Source organism: Heteronotia binoei, chromosome 21 (genome assembly GCF_032191835.1).
Source record: "Heteronotia binoei isolate CCM8104 ecotype False Entrance Well chromosome 21, APGP_CSIRO_Hbin_v1, whole genome shotgun sequence".
NCBI lineage: Eukaryota > Metazoa > Chordata > Lepidosauria > Squamata > Gekkonidae > Heteronotia > Heteronotia binoei.
The window spans coordinates 121,042,184-121,057,014 of NC_083243.1; the positions used below are offsets into that span (position 1 = coordinate 121,042,184).

The window sequence follows — 14,831 nt, forward strand, 5'->3', positions numbered from 1 at the left end:
TGTGAAAATGGGTTTAGCATATGTAATGAGATAAGAAACCAAGATCCCTGTTCAGTTCCAGGGAGGTGTTTGTTCCAAGTTTCATAACAACTTGTAAATCAGCAATTTCAGAAGAGGGAGGAGTGGGGAGTTAAAATTTATCTGTCCTGAGCAGTGAATAGGCTACTTATGCCACTGGTCAGACCATGCTGCAGGTTGAATCTCTAGCCCTGGAACCAGGCCATCCTTCAATTGCTCATTGCAAAAAAATAAATGCAGTGTATGACCTCTTTCATGTGTTGGGCCCATCACAATTTGATAGAAGGCCAAGGCAATAAAAGAGACTATAAAATCCTGGACTGGTCATTGTAAAGTATCCTTGGCATGGATTTTGAAGTCTCCTAGAATGCTCAATCTAGGAACCCCCAATGCCACATGTGGCAGTACTTCTACAACTGAGAGACTCATGGTGCAATCCTAAAGATGTTTTCCTGTGAGTAAGCCCCATTGAATAAACAGTGGTAGGATTCAGAGCAGACCTGCTCAGGATTGCTATCTAAGTGGCTGGTAGACAAGAAGAGTGCCTAATCTGTCCTTAGTGTAAGGCGTATACATCAATGCCAGTTTGCACCGAAAGATAGCAGAAGGTAGAGCAAAGTTTTGGTAGAAGAAATACACATCTTTTTTTAAGCTTCTTCCCCCTCCCTCCCCCCACTTCCTAAACCATTCCATTACAGTATTACCCTATTACCTTTATAGAAAAACCCTCCTTGAGAAATCTATTTAACATAGGTTACAGATTGACAGCAAGGGAACCTTTCTGACCCCTTCAGGCAAGCTATTCCACAAAGTGCCGGCACTAGCAGATAAGACACATGTACAGGCCAGGCCACAGGGGAGCCTCATAGCCACAGGGGAGCCTCTGGGGGCCCAGCCCCTGACTTCTGTCCCAGGGCCCCTGACCCAGGGGAGGCAAAAGGAGGCCATGGTGGGTCTCTCTACTTCTCATAGCTGGCTTTAAACCCAGCTGCAAAAGTACGGAGGCTTGGCCTGCCAGCTCTGCCTCTCTCCCCTGTCCTGCTTGATCCAAGCAGGATGGAAGGATAAGAGGCAGTGGGTCTTCCTCCCTGCTTCTTACAGCTGGCTGCAAAAGCGCAGAGACTCAACCTGCTGGTCTGCCTCTTTCCCCCCACCCACTCCTGTTCCACTGAGCCAGATGGGAGAATGAGAAGCAGCAGGTTTCTCGCAGCTGACTTCGAAGCCGGCTATGAAAGCAAGAAGACCTGCCCAGGGAGGCTGCCTCTTGGGTGTAGCCAGGATTTTTTAGTGCCCCCTGAATTTTTAAAAAGCCCCCCCAATCAAAACAAATCCTGGCTGTGCCTCGGTACAGGCTGCTTTTCATATTTCTCCTTTGCAGTATGGCTCCTGTAGAGTGATGATGTTGTGGTGAAACACAGAAGGAGAGGCAGTCCAGCAGAAATGAGGGTACAAGGCCATGCAAGGCTTTGTGTGTGATAGTCGGTACCTTGAATTGAACCTGGTAACTTAATAGGGAGCCAATAGAGTGCAGAATGGGAGTGATATGCGTACCCTTCCTAGTTACTGACAGTAACAAAACTGCAGTATTTTGTACTGGCTAGAGTCTCTGAGTTGACTTTAGGGGCAGACCCATGTAGATTGCATTACAATAGTTTACTCTTGATGTTACTGTGGATCCCGGTGGTTATGGCTTTCATTTCTCTCCCTCTTACTTTGCCTAGGAAATCTCCTACAGTTCTTCCCTGGCAATTTCTGCCCTCCTTTAGCTTTCCTTTCCTCTCGATTTTTCTCCCACCTTTTTATTATTCCATTGTCATTTGCTATGATGAGGAGTCTATGGCTGTATAGCATGAAAGAAAGAGGGGTGTGAATTGGTTATAAGGCTGTGGTTCAGCATCAAGCTGTACTTGTTCCATAGCTTTGCTTATAGCCCATCAGCCTAATAATCACTGGCATGTTAGTGAGTAGTTTAATAAACACTATAAGTGCATAGTTTAAATCTATAAATCTGTTGCATTTTGGATCCTGGAAACCCACCAACATGAAGAGTTTGCCCTATATAGTGGTCTTTCCTCCCAAAATGTTTATTCTAATTCAGTCTTTTAGAAAGCTGTAGGAATTTTAATTCTGCATGATCCAGTCATGGCTTCAATTAGTTATTGAAATAATATTGAAACTTGCATGCAGGTGAACCTTAGCATGTTATGTACTTTCAAGTGTGATAGATAAATTTAATGTAGTGGTCCTACATTGGAGCTACTGAAGTAACAGCTTGAATGTGATTTTTAAATCTGTAGGTAAAACAAAAAAATGTGCTTCTGTCATTTTGTGGTATTGAGGTTTTGTCAAACAGTAAGCATACTTGAGAGTTCTGAGCTAGATTTAATTCATAACAGATCTTTCCTATGTAAAGTTTTTTGTCAAGTCAATTAAGGGTTTTACCGAAATTATTTTATGACTGCAGTTATGTTAGACATACATTTGTAGTTACGCATAATATGGAGGGGTTAGCATAACTTTAGTAATTTCTATATCAATCTGTGTTTTTTTGTAGAAAAAGCCCAGCAGGAGCTCATTTGCATATTACGCCACACCACCTGGGCTGGAAGCATGTGGCTGCCGCATGGCAGATTGGGCCAGACAGAACCCTAGGCAGCCCAGGTAGAGCTCCAACCTCTTTGGACTCCTGCAAAAAAACCCAAACAAACCCTGATATCAGTATATCTAGTTCTCAACATGGTTATACCTGCAGAAACTTAAATCTGTGGATCAGGTTTACATTGAAAAAAGGGAGATTTTTCTCCAGACTTGGGGGGCCTTCCAGGGTTACAGAAATATATGATTAAATTATGCCTCCCCCTGAAGCATGTTGCCTTTGTTGAGCAGTGTGGGAAAGGGAGGGGAGAGGTGGCAGTGATACTGCAGGTGGGTATAGGGGAGAGCTCGAGCAGCTGTTTTCTTCCCTCAGTGCAGAGTTGGTGGGGCAGGCAGGTGGGCAGAGCATGAAGGGGAGTGGGCTTGTGAGATTCTCCCTTTCCCGTGGCTTTATCTCTCCCCAACCTGCTGCTGATCAGGAAGAACAGGAGCCTGAATTAGTTCTGGTGGTGCTGTGAGCTAGCAGATAGCCAAGTGGATAGGATCACCCCATGAATCTTGCAGGTCCTCAAATATAGGCAACTGTAATATGGCAGAATTTTGTTGCACAATGTCAGAATATGGAGAAGCAAGCCCAGTGAATGAATAGTGAACTGACGTTTATAGAAACCATTCTGGTAAAGGCATGTACTGCTAAAAAAATTGTTTTTAAAAATACATCTGGGATTTATGTAAAGTGAAGTGGGGGTCTACAGTAACAGAGGGATAATGGCCAGTATTTCTGCTCAGTTGGATTCTGCCAGCATTTCTTCTGGAACAAGAGAGAGGGGCCCCTTTTGATGCTTCAAAGACTATGCTGGCAATCATGGGACCCATTTGACCAAAACTCTACATGGAACTGGAGCTGCATTGAGGAGAGGAATTGGCAAGATCACTCTTCCTTCTTATGCCCACAGAAATTCTATCTCATCCCATATGTTTTTTGAAAGGTAGATCCAGGTGGGCAGCTATGTTGGTCTGAAGCAAAAGAACAAAGTTGGAGTCCAGTGGTACTTTTAAGACCACTGGACTCCAACTTCATTCTTTTTTGAAAGGCTTAGCAAATGAACCATAACCCCATAATGTAGGACATAATTTTAAATGGGTAGCTACAATGGAGTATTAATTTTGAAATGCAGAACTGACAAATGGCTTTTAGAAGGCCAGAAACTGAGCTATAGCTAGAATGCAGCTGTCACTGTAAGAGAGTTGAGTCAGTGTGGAAAGAGCAGTGGGGTGCAAAGAATGATAGGGGTATAAATATTAACTTCATTTTCCCAATAGAATATAATGTTAACAGCACTACTATCTTGACTGTCCACCATTTAGCAGGATTTTAAATAGAACACTTGTTCATTTGGGCATTTAGCTGATGCTCTCCTACTAGCTAGTTTGGGAGGTTAATGGATGCCTTGTAAATGGTTTCCTATGTTTCTCTATAAATCAGCCAGCAGGTGGGGTTCAAACTGCAGAAGACCTCATAACACACACAGTCTACTTTTGCATTATGTGAAGCAATAGAATAGATGATGCTGTCAAGCATCAATGAGATAAAAATATACTACATTAACACTGGAGTGGAACTTTTTCAAGATTTGAGCTACAGGTCTAGTAACCTCCTTGCCTGTGGGGAGAATGGAAATTTATAATGGAAGTGCTTTGATACAATACAAGGTATTTTAATCCAGGGATTTTTCTACAACCATGTTTATATAATGTAATTAAACAGAATATGCTGATGTTTTGCTTCTCATAAGTGCCTGTTTATTGACATATCTAGTATTTTCTGCAGGGATATAAGCAGAGGGCTATGAAAAATAAAATACTGCAAAAAATAGGAGATTGGAAGGGAATTAAGAATCTGCAAAATATGCATGCATTTAATATATATTGTCTTTTCTTTCTCATTGCAATCCTGTAGCCTAATTGCACAGTTCATTTGGCAGGATTTTAAATGGAATACTAAATTCCTTCAGGACTTTGAACCTAGTGAACTGTTGACAACTAGCTTGGAAGAAAGTACCTTCTCTGATTTCAACCTGCCCAAGAGACTTGAAGCATTTAACCCAATAAGCAAAATGGTTATCCAACTTTTGTTTAGAAGTCTGCGGTGTAGTTGCACCAAACCCAGAATAATTAAGTTTCCTGTATATTAGTGTGGTTCTATTCCTGACGTGTCAGATTCAACTCTGGGATTGTAGGACTCTGATTACACCTTTCTATGGCTTCATTTTGTGGATTTATGGAAATCTGTATCCCAGTAAACAGCAGAAAAGAGCAGTAAAACAGCAGAAATGGCGACCTGAAACACAAAATGATTGCACACATTATGTTACATCATTATATCGATACGTATCTTATGTGTGTTTCTTATGTTCATTTGAGATTTGTACCAGGAAATCAATTCCCCACATGCCTCTCTCCCCACCAAGATTCACCTAGCACAACTATGCCTTCTATTCTAGCAGCTCTTCACAGAACAGTACTCACCCTTGATGACTGAACACAAGTACTGAAAACTAACAGGAAAGTTCATGTGTGGTGCTATAGCTGTTACTACCATCAGGAACTGTTTGGCTTATGCTAATGTTAAAAGCAGCAACCAGCATAGCATAGACAAGGTCTGGATTTCTCCATATTCAGGGAACTCTCTAGCTATGAAAAAGGAGGATTGTAGCAGAGAAGGAGAGGAGTAAATTGGACTTTAAAATGTTTGAATATGGGAGGAGGAACACCTCAAGGCTGGACATAGAATGTTAAATTAAAGACAGAAGTGAGAGAAAAACCCAGAGGGCTGGGAAACTGGCTGGCTAAGACCTGTTCTCTTGTGTAAACCTCAAAGTTTCATTTCTGTAAATGTTCTTAATAGTCGTGTGTTTATCACCAGGATGGTGAAACTGTGCTACCCACAGATAGTATAAAGGATTTTGGTTTTAAACTGATAGTATAAAGGATTTTGAGACAGACTGTATAAAGGATTTTGAGAGCCAGTTTGGTGTAGTGGTTAAGTGTGAGGACTCTTATCTGGGAGAACCGGGTTTGATTCTCCACTCCTCCACTTGCACCTGCAGGAATGGCCTTGAGTCAGCCATAGCTCTGGCAGAGGTTGTCCTTGAAAGGGCAGCTGCTGTGAGAGTCCCCTCAGCCCCACCTACCTCACAGGGTGTCTGTTGTGGGGGAGGAAAATAAAGGAGATTGTGAGCCACTCTGGGATTCGGAATGGAGGGCGGGATATAAATCCAATATCATTTGTTTTGTTTGCTTGTGAGATTCCTAACTAGGGTTGCCAGGTTCAACTCAGGAAATATCTGGGGATTTGGGGGGTGGAGCCAGGAGCAAGGATGTGACAAGCACAATTGAACTCCGAACGGCACCCCAAATACCCACGGTTCGATTATCCATTATACACTACGGAGACCAAACTTGATAGGATATAATACAGTGCCAGCAGACATTCAACCTGGCCCCCACTTTTTGCTAACCCACAAGTGGGGGGAAGGCCTCCAAACCAGGGGATCCCCTGCCCCCATCTGGGGATTGGCAACCCTAATTACCTAACTTGTAGTGAAATACTACCTTGTAAATTAAAAAGGAGGCCTGATGAGCATGCTCTTTGTCTGCTTGGTCCTGCAGAATATTGAGGGCAGTTGAACATCAGCTGAAGGTGTGTGCGAGGAGAGTGACTTCTAACCACTTTCTGGAGAGAAAGATTCTGGGATATTTGAACCCCCCACCCCCCCGGCAAGAAAACCCATTCTAAGAAGAAACTGCTCTCCTCGTTCCTGATTTTCCTCTTGGTTTTCTTCTTTTTGCTTCAGCCTTTGTACTAATTTGGAAGTTCTCTGAATTTAGGGGGACTCAGGAGACTGCAGTAGGAGAGGGAAGGTGGCAGATTTCCTTTTGCAAAACTGCTCCGTTTGAAAAAGAGTTGAATACAATCCATTGTGTTAATTTGACCTTGGTGCTTTCTGTATAGTGGTGTGTTCAGCACAATGTGGACTAGCAGTTGTTGTGATCCCCTAGTATACCTCAACTTCTGTAAAATCTGTGACTCATATTAAACTATAGTTTGAGAAAAGAGGCTTTTATTAAAAAATAAAATGGTGTATGAGAGAATGCTTGCTTGATGTTCATTTACAACCATGTCCGCTACCTCATTAGAACAGGCTTACACTCTAATGTTCTTAAATTTGTGAGGCACTGCTTAAGGGATAAAAGATTTCCCATCTCACTTTCCTCTCTGTATGAGCTGTTATTGGTGACAAATGATTCTGGAGCAGTGAATCGAGAAGGACACAGATGACAAACCCATGAATTTGTAGAGTGGGCTGCTGTGAGATGTGTCTGATCAGCATTTAATATCACCTATGATGAGGAATAATTTAATCAGATAAAAGCTAAAGGACAGAATATGAGAACTGGAAATTAAAAGATTCCCACATAAACTGACCAATCACCAAAGTATATGTCCAAATCTTTCCCCATAAACTGTGGTCTTCACAAAAGTAAGGGAAGTAATTTCAGTACTGGTTGGGTTGGTTCTTTTCCAACAAAGAGGGGGGAAAGACTGCATAATGTAATACTGCAACAAGCATACAAATGGTGACCCTGTCCAGAAATCTACAAGTGCAGTAGAGGGTCATGAATTAGCTATCAAATGCAAGATAAGGTGAGAAAAGGGGACACCTGAGTGTGATGGTAGAGGATTCTATTTTAAAATAAGGCTAACTACAATCCTATACAACTGAATTTAAGTTGCCATTTGAACATATTGGGATTTTTGGATAGATGTGCATAGAATCTGGATGTGTAACAAGTACATTGAATTTACATTGGAAGAACTGTAAATATGTCAGAAATTGGGAACCCACAAGGACTTGTGGGAGCTACTTCACTTTCTTTTGTATTCCCTTCCCCACACTATAGCCTCTTTTTTTCCTCCTGGAAGTCCCCAAATTCTCTCCCATTTCCCTGCTTGCTTCTCTCCTTCCCATTCACCAAATAAGCTTTATATCAGTCCACCCAGTGTGTTTATTTCATTTATATTCAGTCTTTCTGTCCAGAGGGGCACAAAGCAGCTCACAGCATTCTCCTCCATTTCCTAATGGACAATATTAGACTGAGAATGTGCGACAGGCCCAAGGTACCCAGTAAGCTTCAGATCCTAGTCTGACACTGACACAGACACTTCCCTTTCAAAGTCAGCTTCTAAGCAAAATTATTGTCTTATTTCCAACCACAATGTGCATGGTAACCAGGCCTTGAATTCAGCAGGCGCTCACAGGAGCACAGCTTCTGACCCTTTCTAATGGCCCCCCTCCTCCTCCCCACCTACCCCATCCATTGAATAGTAGGTGCAGCTGCATAACAATCCCTGAATTAGGAGAGCGGCCAGTCAGCCACCAGGGGCTTTGTCCAGCAGCCCTCATTAACCCCTGGAGAAGCCCATGCCACCCTTCCTCCACTTCTTATGTGATTTTGGGTGGCAGGTGGCTTGCTGACCTTTTGACTGGGGTGGGGGGTGGCCAAGGGAGTGAGGCCTGCTTGGGCTGGCTGGATCTCTAGCCAGCCCAAGCAGGCCTTGTTTGCCTGGTGAAGGAAGGCATATGCTAATGAGATCCACAACCTATTTTTCTACAAAATGACCCCTGATTGTAACCCTCTCCGAGTCCTGCTTGTGGAGGAGGGCTGGATAAAAATTGAATTAATTAAAGAACTGCTATACCACTCTGGCTTTCAGATTTCCCTCCTTCCCTCTCCTTGGAAAAATTCTGACCAAGCCACAAAAGATGTACAGTAGCAAGTTGCTTGGATGAGTTTTGTGGTGGCCACTGCTGAGCCCACCAAGTCATGCAGATTGTGTGGAGGTTGCTGGTGGACTCAGGCAGGTTGTATGGTATCGTCATAGCCACTGCCATACCTGAGTGAGTTGTATGGATTGCATGGTAGCAGGTTTCCTGGTGGTTGCTCCTTGAGTGTTCCCTCCAGGATAGGAGAGAAGGGAATGTGAGTGGTCTGGAAAGCCAAAATAGCCTTGACTGATAGAAACCAAGGTTCACTGAGATCTGAGAAGGAATTACATTCTTAAAGTTACAGATGCTGTTTCTGTTAACACCCACACTGCATTTTCTTTAGAATTTGTTGGGGAGGGGGGTTATGGAAACCTTTTCTCAGGTTTGTAAAGAGATCTGTTTTGTTTGTTCATAGCTTCAGTCTCTGGATTTAAGTATCTACAGATGGGGCATGCTGAGAATTAGATCTATTGATAGTGTAACGTGTTTCAATATTGTTCACTTACTGCTTCAAAGTGCGATTTAAAGAGTTTTTTAGGCAAGACTAAAACTGGTGTCTGGGAATTAAGCACTTATTGTCCAGTTCATGCCAAATCAGTAAGACCTAAACATGTTATTTATGGTTTTGTTTGGTTTTCTAATTCATGCGCAAATTGCTCGTAGTGCTGTGTTGTAATTTTTTGACATATCCCTGTTCAGTATTCTCCCACTCTGAACTTTCAAACAACTTTGTGACCGTAAATAAAATGTATTGGATGCCTGGCTGCTGAACAAGAACACTATAGTACAATTCAGGTATAACAAAAAATCTTGATTTATTTTAACTAACCTTAGTTGGCTGTTGTGTGAATGCAGAACTACTTCGCTGATGATGGATGATTATGATGTCTCAGACCAGGATCTGAAACTGAGATGTGAATTGGATTTATTAACTACAGTTAACTGTTGTTTTGTGTTACATATGAATGTTATATCCTAGCTTGTCTCCTGACAAAACTCTTTGCCTGCCCAGCTACAGAGGTGCTTGGCAATAGTATTTCAGAAATGAAATCATTTTGTTAGCAAGTATAGGAATGTTGGCATGCTCTGTGAATGAAAAGAATTTTACTGTTTCACTGCCCAAAGTAGAGTTGTAGCAAGCATGTCTAAAATGTGAGCTGGTTTCTCTCTTGTGCATGTATACCCAACCTCCAGAGCTGTCTTGCTATCACAGTTCTGTCAGAGGTGTTCTCTCAAGAGCAGTTTTCTCAGAGCTTCCTCAGCTCCACTTACCTCACAAGATGTCTGTTGTGGGGAGAGGAAGGGAAGGAGACTCCACTCGGACTCAGAGTGAAGGCTGAGGTATAAATTGGAGAAGGAGGATTAGCAATCTTGTTTGCCTTTGCAGCTATTAGCAAATACAAAGTTATCTTATATGTTCTTGGAGTAGTTACAAATTACCACAATACCACATGCTAGTTTGTAACAGCTGACATGTCTGTAGAAGTCAACTGACTAGTCTGCCTTCTTTTGGGGGTCATCATTTTCCCTACATGTTATCTTGCTTTTATTTTTCCTTTTAGAACCAGTTATTGAATCATAGACTACCATAGTCAATATTTGACTTCTCTTCCAAAACTGTGTTCTGTTCTACAATCATTATTCTTCTGTTTTGCAGTATATCCTGACATCTGTTCCATAAGCTTGGTGGCTGTAGGTGACTTCAGTAAACATGCAGACAGGTTCACTTTCTGGGATGATGTGTATGGCTTCAACATGTCCTGTATGAAGAAGGCTGTAATTCCTGAAGCTGTTGTCGAGGTGTTGGATTCAAGTACCCTTTTGTCTGAAGGCTGTGTTGTCAAGGTACTGTAGCAAATATTTAGAATGCTGTGAAAAACATTCATCATTACTTATTCCATTTACAAGCCTGTGGAGACTTAACTATTGAAAGGTAAATACTAAGCAGCCCCTCCATGAATCTGTAATGATGTTGCTGTGTCTATGCAGCCGTTTTGGAACTTGGGCCTAATAATTGTATGCATGTTACAGCATTTCCAGAAGCAGAAGAAAAATAGGGAGTAATAATGCTTGTCTCCTGGCTGTTGGGTCTATCTAGGGCACATTTCATGACCTAAGAATCTTTGAATCTTTCAATGTCAGTTTGTCTTTCTTTTCAGTTTCCTTCTCTTCCCACTGCCCCAAGTGAAAGGATTTCAGCAAGCGGGAGTGATGTGTTTTGCCTTCTGAGCTTTCCCAAGGTCCACTTTTCCCCAGGGACAGTGGGGGTGGGATAGTATTTGAGGCCTTATTGTGGAGGAGAAAGTCCCATTCCACAGATGGAAATTCCTTTCATCTGTGGAGATTCCCAGCGGCTCCAAGCTGAATGTTAATCTCAGGAAAGCTTATGTTTTCCCCTCCAGTGTTTTGTCTTTTTTTGGGGGGGGGGGGGAGGTCAGGGTGGAAGTACCATCACGATACCTATTTATATAGTAATTTGCAATTGGAAAACCATAGAATCATAGAGTTGGAAGGGATCTCCAGGGTCATCTAGTCCAACCCCCTGCAAAATGCAAGAAACTCACAAATACCTCCCTCTAAATTCACAAGATCTTCATTGCTGTCAGATGGCCATCCAGCCTCTGTTTAAAAACCTCCAAGGAAGGAGAGCCCACCACCTCCCGAGGAAGCCTGTTCCACTGAGAAACCACTCTAATGGTCAGGAAGTTTTTCGTAATGTTGAGCTGGAAACTCTTTTGATTTAATTTCAACCCATTGGTTCTGGTCCTACCTTCTGGTGTCACAGAAAACAATTCTGCACCATCCTCTATATGTCAGCCCTTCAAGTACTTGAAGATGGTGACATATACATTCAGATATAAGATGTATATACTTGAAGATGGTGATATATACATTCAGTGAGGTCAGTTATCATATCATGTCTGAAGTGAATTTTGAATCCATGTAATGCTCTTTTATGTGGACCAAGGTAGGCTACACTTTTGAGTGTCTGAATTTAAAAGGTAACTGCAGGAACTTCTGGGAGAATGGTGACCTGAACAGGAGCATTTTCAAAAGCTCTCGACTTATCTTGCCGAGGTGTACTGTACTAGGGATAGAGAGAAAATATTCCTCTATCCTCACATCTCCCCTGTGGGGGAGAACTAACTAATAGATTAATCCACGTGGGGAGCTTGATTTATCAGGACTCCACCTGGATTCTGATAACACCAAAGTCAGCTAGAATAAGGAGGCTAATTGCCAGCAAAGGTTGATTCCCCCCTACCCTTCTACCATATTTTCTTTTCTTTTTTATTTTTTCCATACTTGCAATTGTTTAGCTCACTTTTTAAAACCCACCTGGAATTATAATGTATCCATTCTGGAATTACAGTTTATCTCAGCAGGCTGGCCAATTTTCAGCAGCGTTGGACTTAATGCTAAGAGAACTACTGAAAATTTACAGACCATAGGATATATAGTGCAGAGATAAACTGCCAAATTGCCTAATTTACTATTCCTTTCATGAAAGATTCAACCTAAAATAGAGCAGGAACATTGGAAGCAGATGAAATAATCCGTAATCCTATCTTCTGAATAAATTTAAACATTTTACTGCACATACATGTAGATTACTTTCTCTGTGGGTTATCTTCACTGTGGATTAAACAGTTGGTGACTCTTCTCCCTCTCTTTTTCTTTGGAAGGAAAATGTTTGTTTAAAAGAATTAGATCTTGGATGAAAATTGTTCATTTAAAGGACTGAAGCCTAGGCCTTGCTGTGATGCAGCAAAAAAAAAGTTTGGTAGATTTGTTAAATAAATGGCCTATCAGAAAGACACAAATTCTATGCATTATCTATTATATAAAAATAAAGAACTATCCCCCCCCCTTCAGATAACAGTAATCAAAGAGGAATCATCATACTAGAATACTTTTAAAAATATATATTTTGGGCTTATTTGGGTAAAGTATAACAGTATGATATAAACTTTTGGGAGCCAACAAATCATAGAAAAGTGTTAAATATTAGACTGAACTCCCTTACAAAATGTGAAAATTTTTAACCAGCTTAAAAAACAAAATGGAGATATTTTATGCTTACAAGAAACTCACATAAAGAAGAAACATGAGCATTTCTTAATAAAAATTACGCAAAGTGTATTCTGCTTCAGCTTCAAACAAAAAGTGTGGAGTAGTTATTTATATGAACAAATCACAACTGAAAGTAATTAAGAGATTTAGAGGGAAGATACTTAATTTTTAAAATGAGTCTTCTGGAAGGCAAGCTCTGTATGTTAGCGACAATATGTGTGCCAAATAATGCCAATGTGAAATGTTTTGGAATTTTTTTTTTCAAATAATGCTAGAATTTCAAGATGAAGGTATAATAGTTTTTGGAGAGGTGAATCTAGTTTTAGATATGGAGAAGGTTAGATTGAGAAATTCAAAAAGTGGAAAACTTCCGAAAAACATATTCTGGTATTTGGAAATGTTGAAACTGGAAGACACTTGGAGAATAAACATCCAAAAAACAAGGATTTCACACACACACACACACACACACACTCCCAATAGAGAGTATGGAATGGAATGAAGAATTTGGATCCCTTTCAAGAAATAAAATTAATAGAAAGAAGACAAAAACAGATAAACACATTTATTTGGAATGGCAAGAAACCAAGAATAAACCTTAAAATATTACAAAATGAGAAAAACAGGATTAGCATTTCCAAATATAAAATTATATTATCAAGTGGCAGGTGTGGTCTGGATTGTGGATTTGTTAGCAAAATTGCTGTGGATCTCCTCTTAGGTGGGGGAATTAGTAGAGGAGACCCTGGCAGAGCATAGGAGAGATCTTTTGCCAATTTATGGAGGTGCCGTTTCAGACAGAAAACTCCAGACTAAATGTATTTTTTAAAAAGTGTGTATGTGTGTGTGTGTGTGTGTATATATATATATATATATATATATATATATATATATATATATATATATATATATATATATATATATATATATGCAGTTGCATATTCAAATAATTCATACAACAGTCACACAGTTCCTTGAGATGAAATTGATAGGGGTAACACAAGGGTAAAACATAGACAGGGTGATACTTTACCATCTTGAAGATTTCCCAGTAACAATAGACAATAATGGAAGGGAAACCAGAGATGACCAGCATTACTAGTCATAATGAGGTCCAATTGTGCAATTGGGGATGGCTCAGACAGCGGGGTAGGGATGCGGAACAAGACTGCCATGTGTTGCCCTTGATTTAACCTGATTTGTGCCCTCAGGTAATGAGATCATGTGGTGTGTGACCAGTAGGTCAGGTGACTTGTGACACTGCAGTGATGCCAGTACATATGACTCCTATGTCACCAAAAAGGGGCGTATAGGGGGAGGCTCCCACAGCTTGATAGGATTAGTGAGTAATGATGGGTTTACCTATTGAAAAACTACATTAAACAAAGAAAAGAAATTTGTCAATTTAGAGCCACGTTGTTAATCTACTGTAACACCAGAGCAAACACAATGGAGTTGTTCTGCATGATGGGCTTGTCCTTAGCAACAGTTACTTTCTTGGGCTAATTCTTTGTGTCCAGTGCTCTTCTCAGCGGCTGACAGGAACAAACCTATGTTATGTGCGGGCATCATATCAAGCTCTTTCTGCTGACTAACTTGTTTGCATCTGCATTGACTCACCCTGAGCATGTGCTGCTGTAGTTGTAACTTCATGGCTGTAGAAAAACAAGATGGATTCAGAATCCCTCAGTTATGGCTTCTGCTGAAATCTGTTCTTATAGGCTGTCTTCCTTGGACAGAAGTGCAGTTGTGTTCTGCATGGCTTGGCAGCTTCTTGGGGAAGCCTGATCAGGAATCCTTCTATGCAGGAGGAATGCACAGTTACAGCAATGGCATGAACAAGCAGGGAGGCCTGCTTGTTGCTTGGCCCCATGGAGTAAAATGGCACAGTTGCCAAATGCTTAGAATCACACAGGATTCACTGCCTATAGACAATAAGCAAGTGAGTATTTGTTATTAATGTCCATACTGAGTTAGTTCTTATGCCCAGTATTTTCTGCTTATCACTGAATGGCTATAGGAGCAGTTTGCCTGTGTTCACACAATATAAGTTCATACCAATAAGAGTCCTGTATCTCTGACACTAGGCCAGATTCAATTCAGTCCATAAATAGAAATAAAAAGGGGGTCCAGGGAGTCTGGAACCAGGGCCAGAGTAAACATAGTCCATTAAAAGATGGAGGAGGAGGGCTTGGGCCTAACAGATTAGATCAAAAATAGTAAGACTTGAATCAGCAGACCTAGATGAGTGTTTACACATTTATGGTTAGTCAACTAAAACTAAAAGAGTCATATAATAAGAGATGGACTTTT

The 14,831-nt window shown here is 41.0% G+C and overlaps 1 protein-coding gene across 1 annotated transcript in view; it reads left to right on the plus strand.

The window, feature by feature from the left end:
- PRMT3 (protein arginine methyltransferase 3) overlaps positions 1 to 14,831 on the plus strand; it is a 121,212-nt gene that overhangs the window by 61,992 nt on the left and 44,389 nt on the right. The window contains exon 12 of the mRNA XM_060262279.1: positions 10,102 to 10,289. Within this exon, the coding sequence (XP_060118262.1) occupies positions 10,102 to 10,289 (188 nt within the window). The remainder of the gene's footprint in view (positions 1 to 10,101; positions 10,290 to 14,831) is intronic.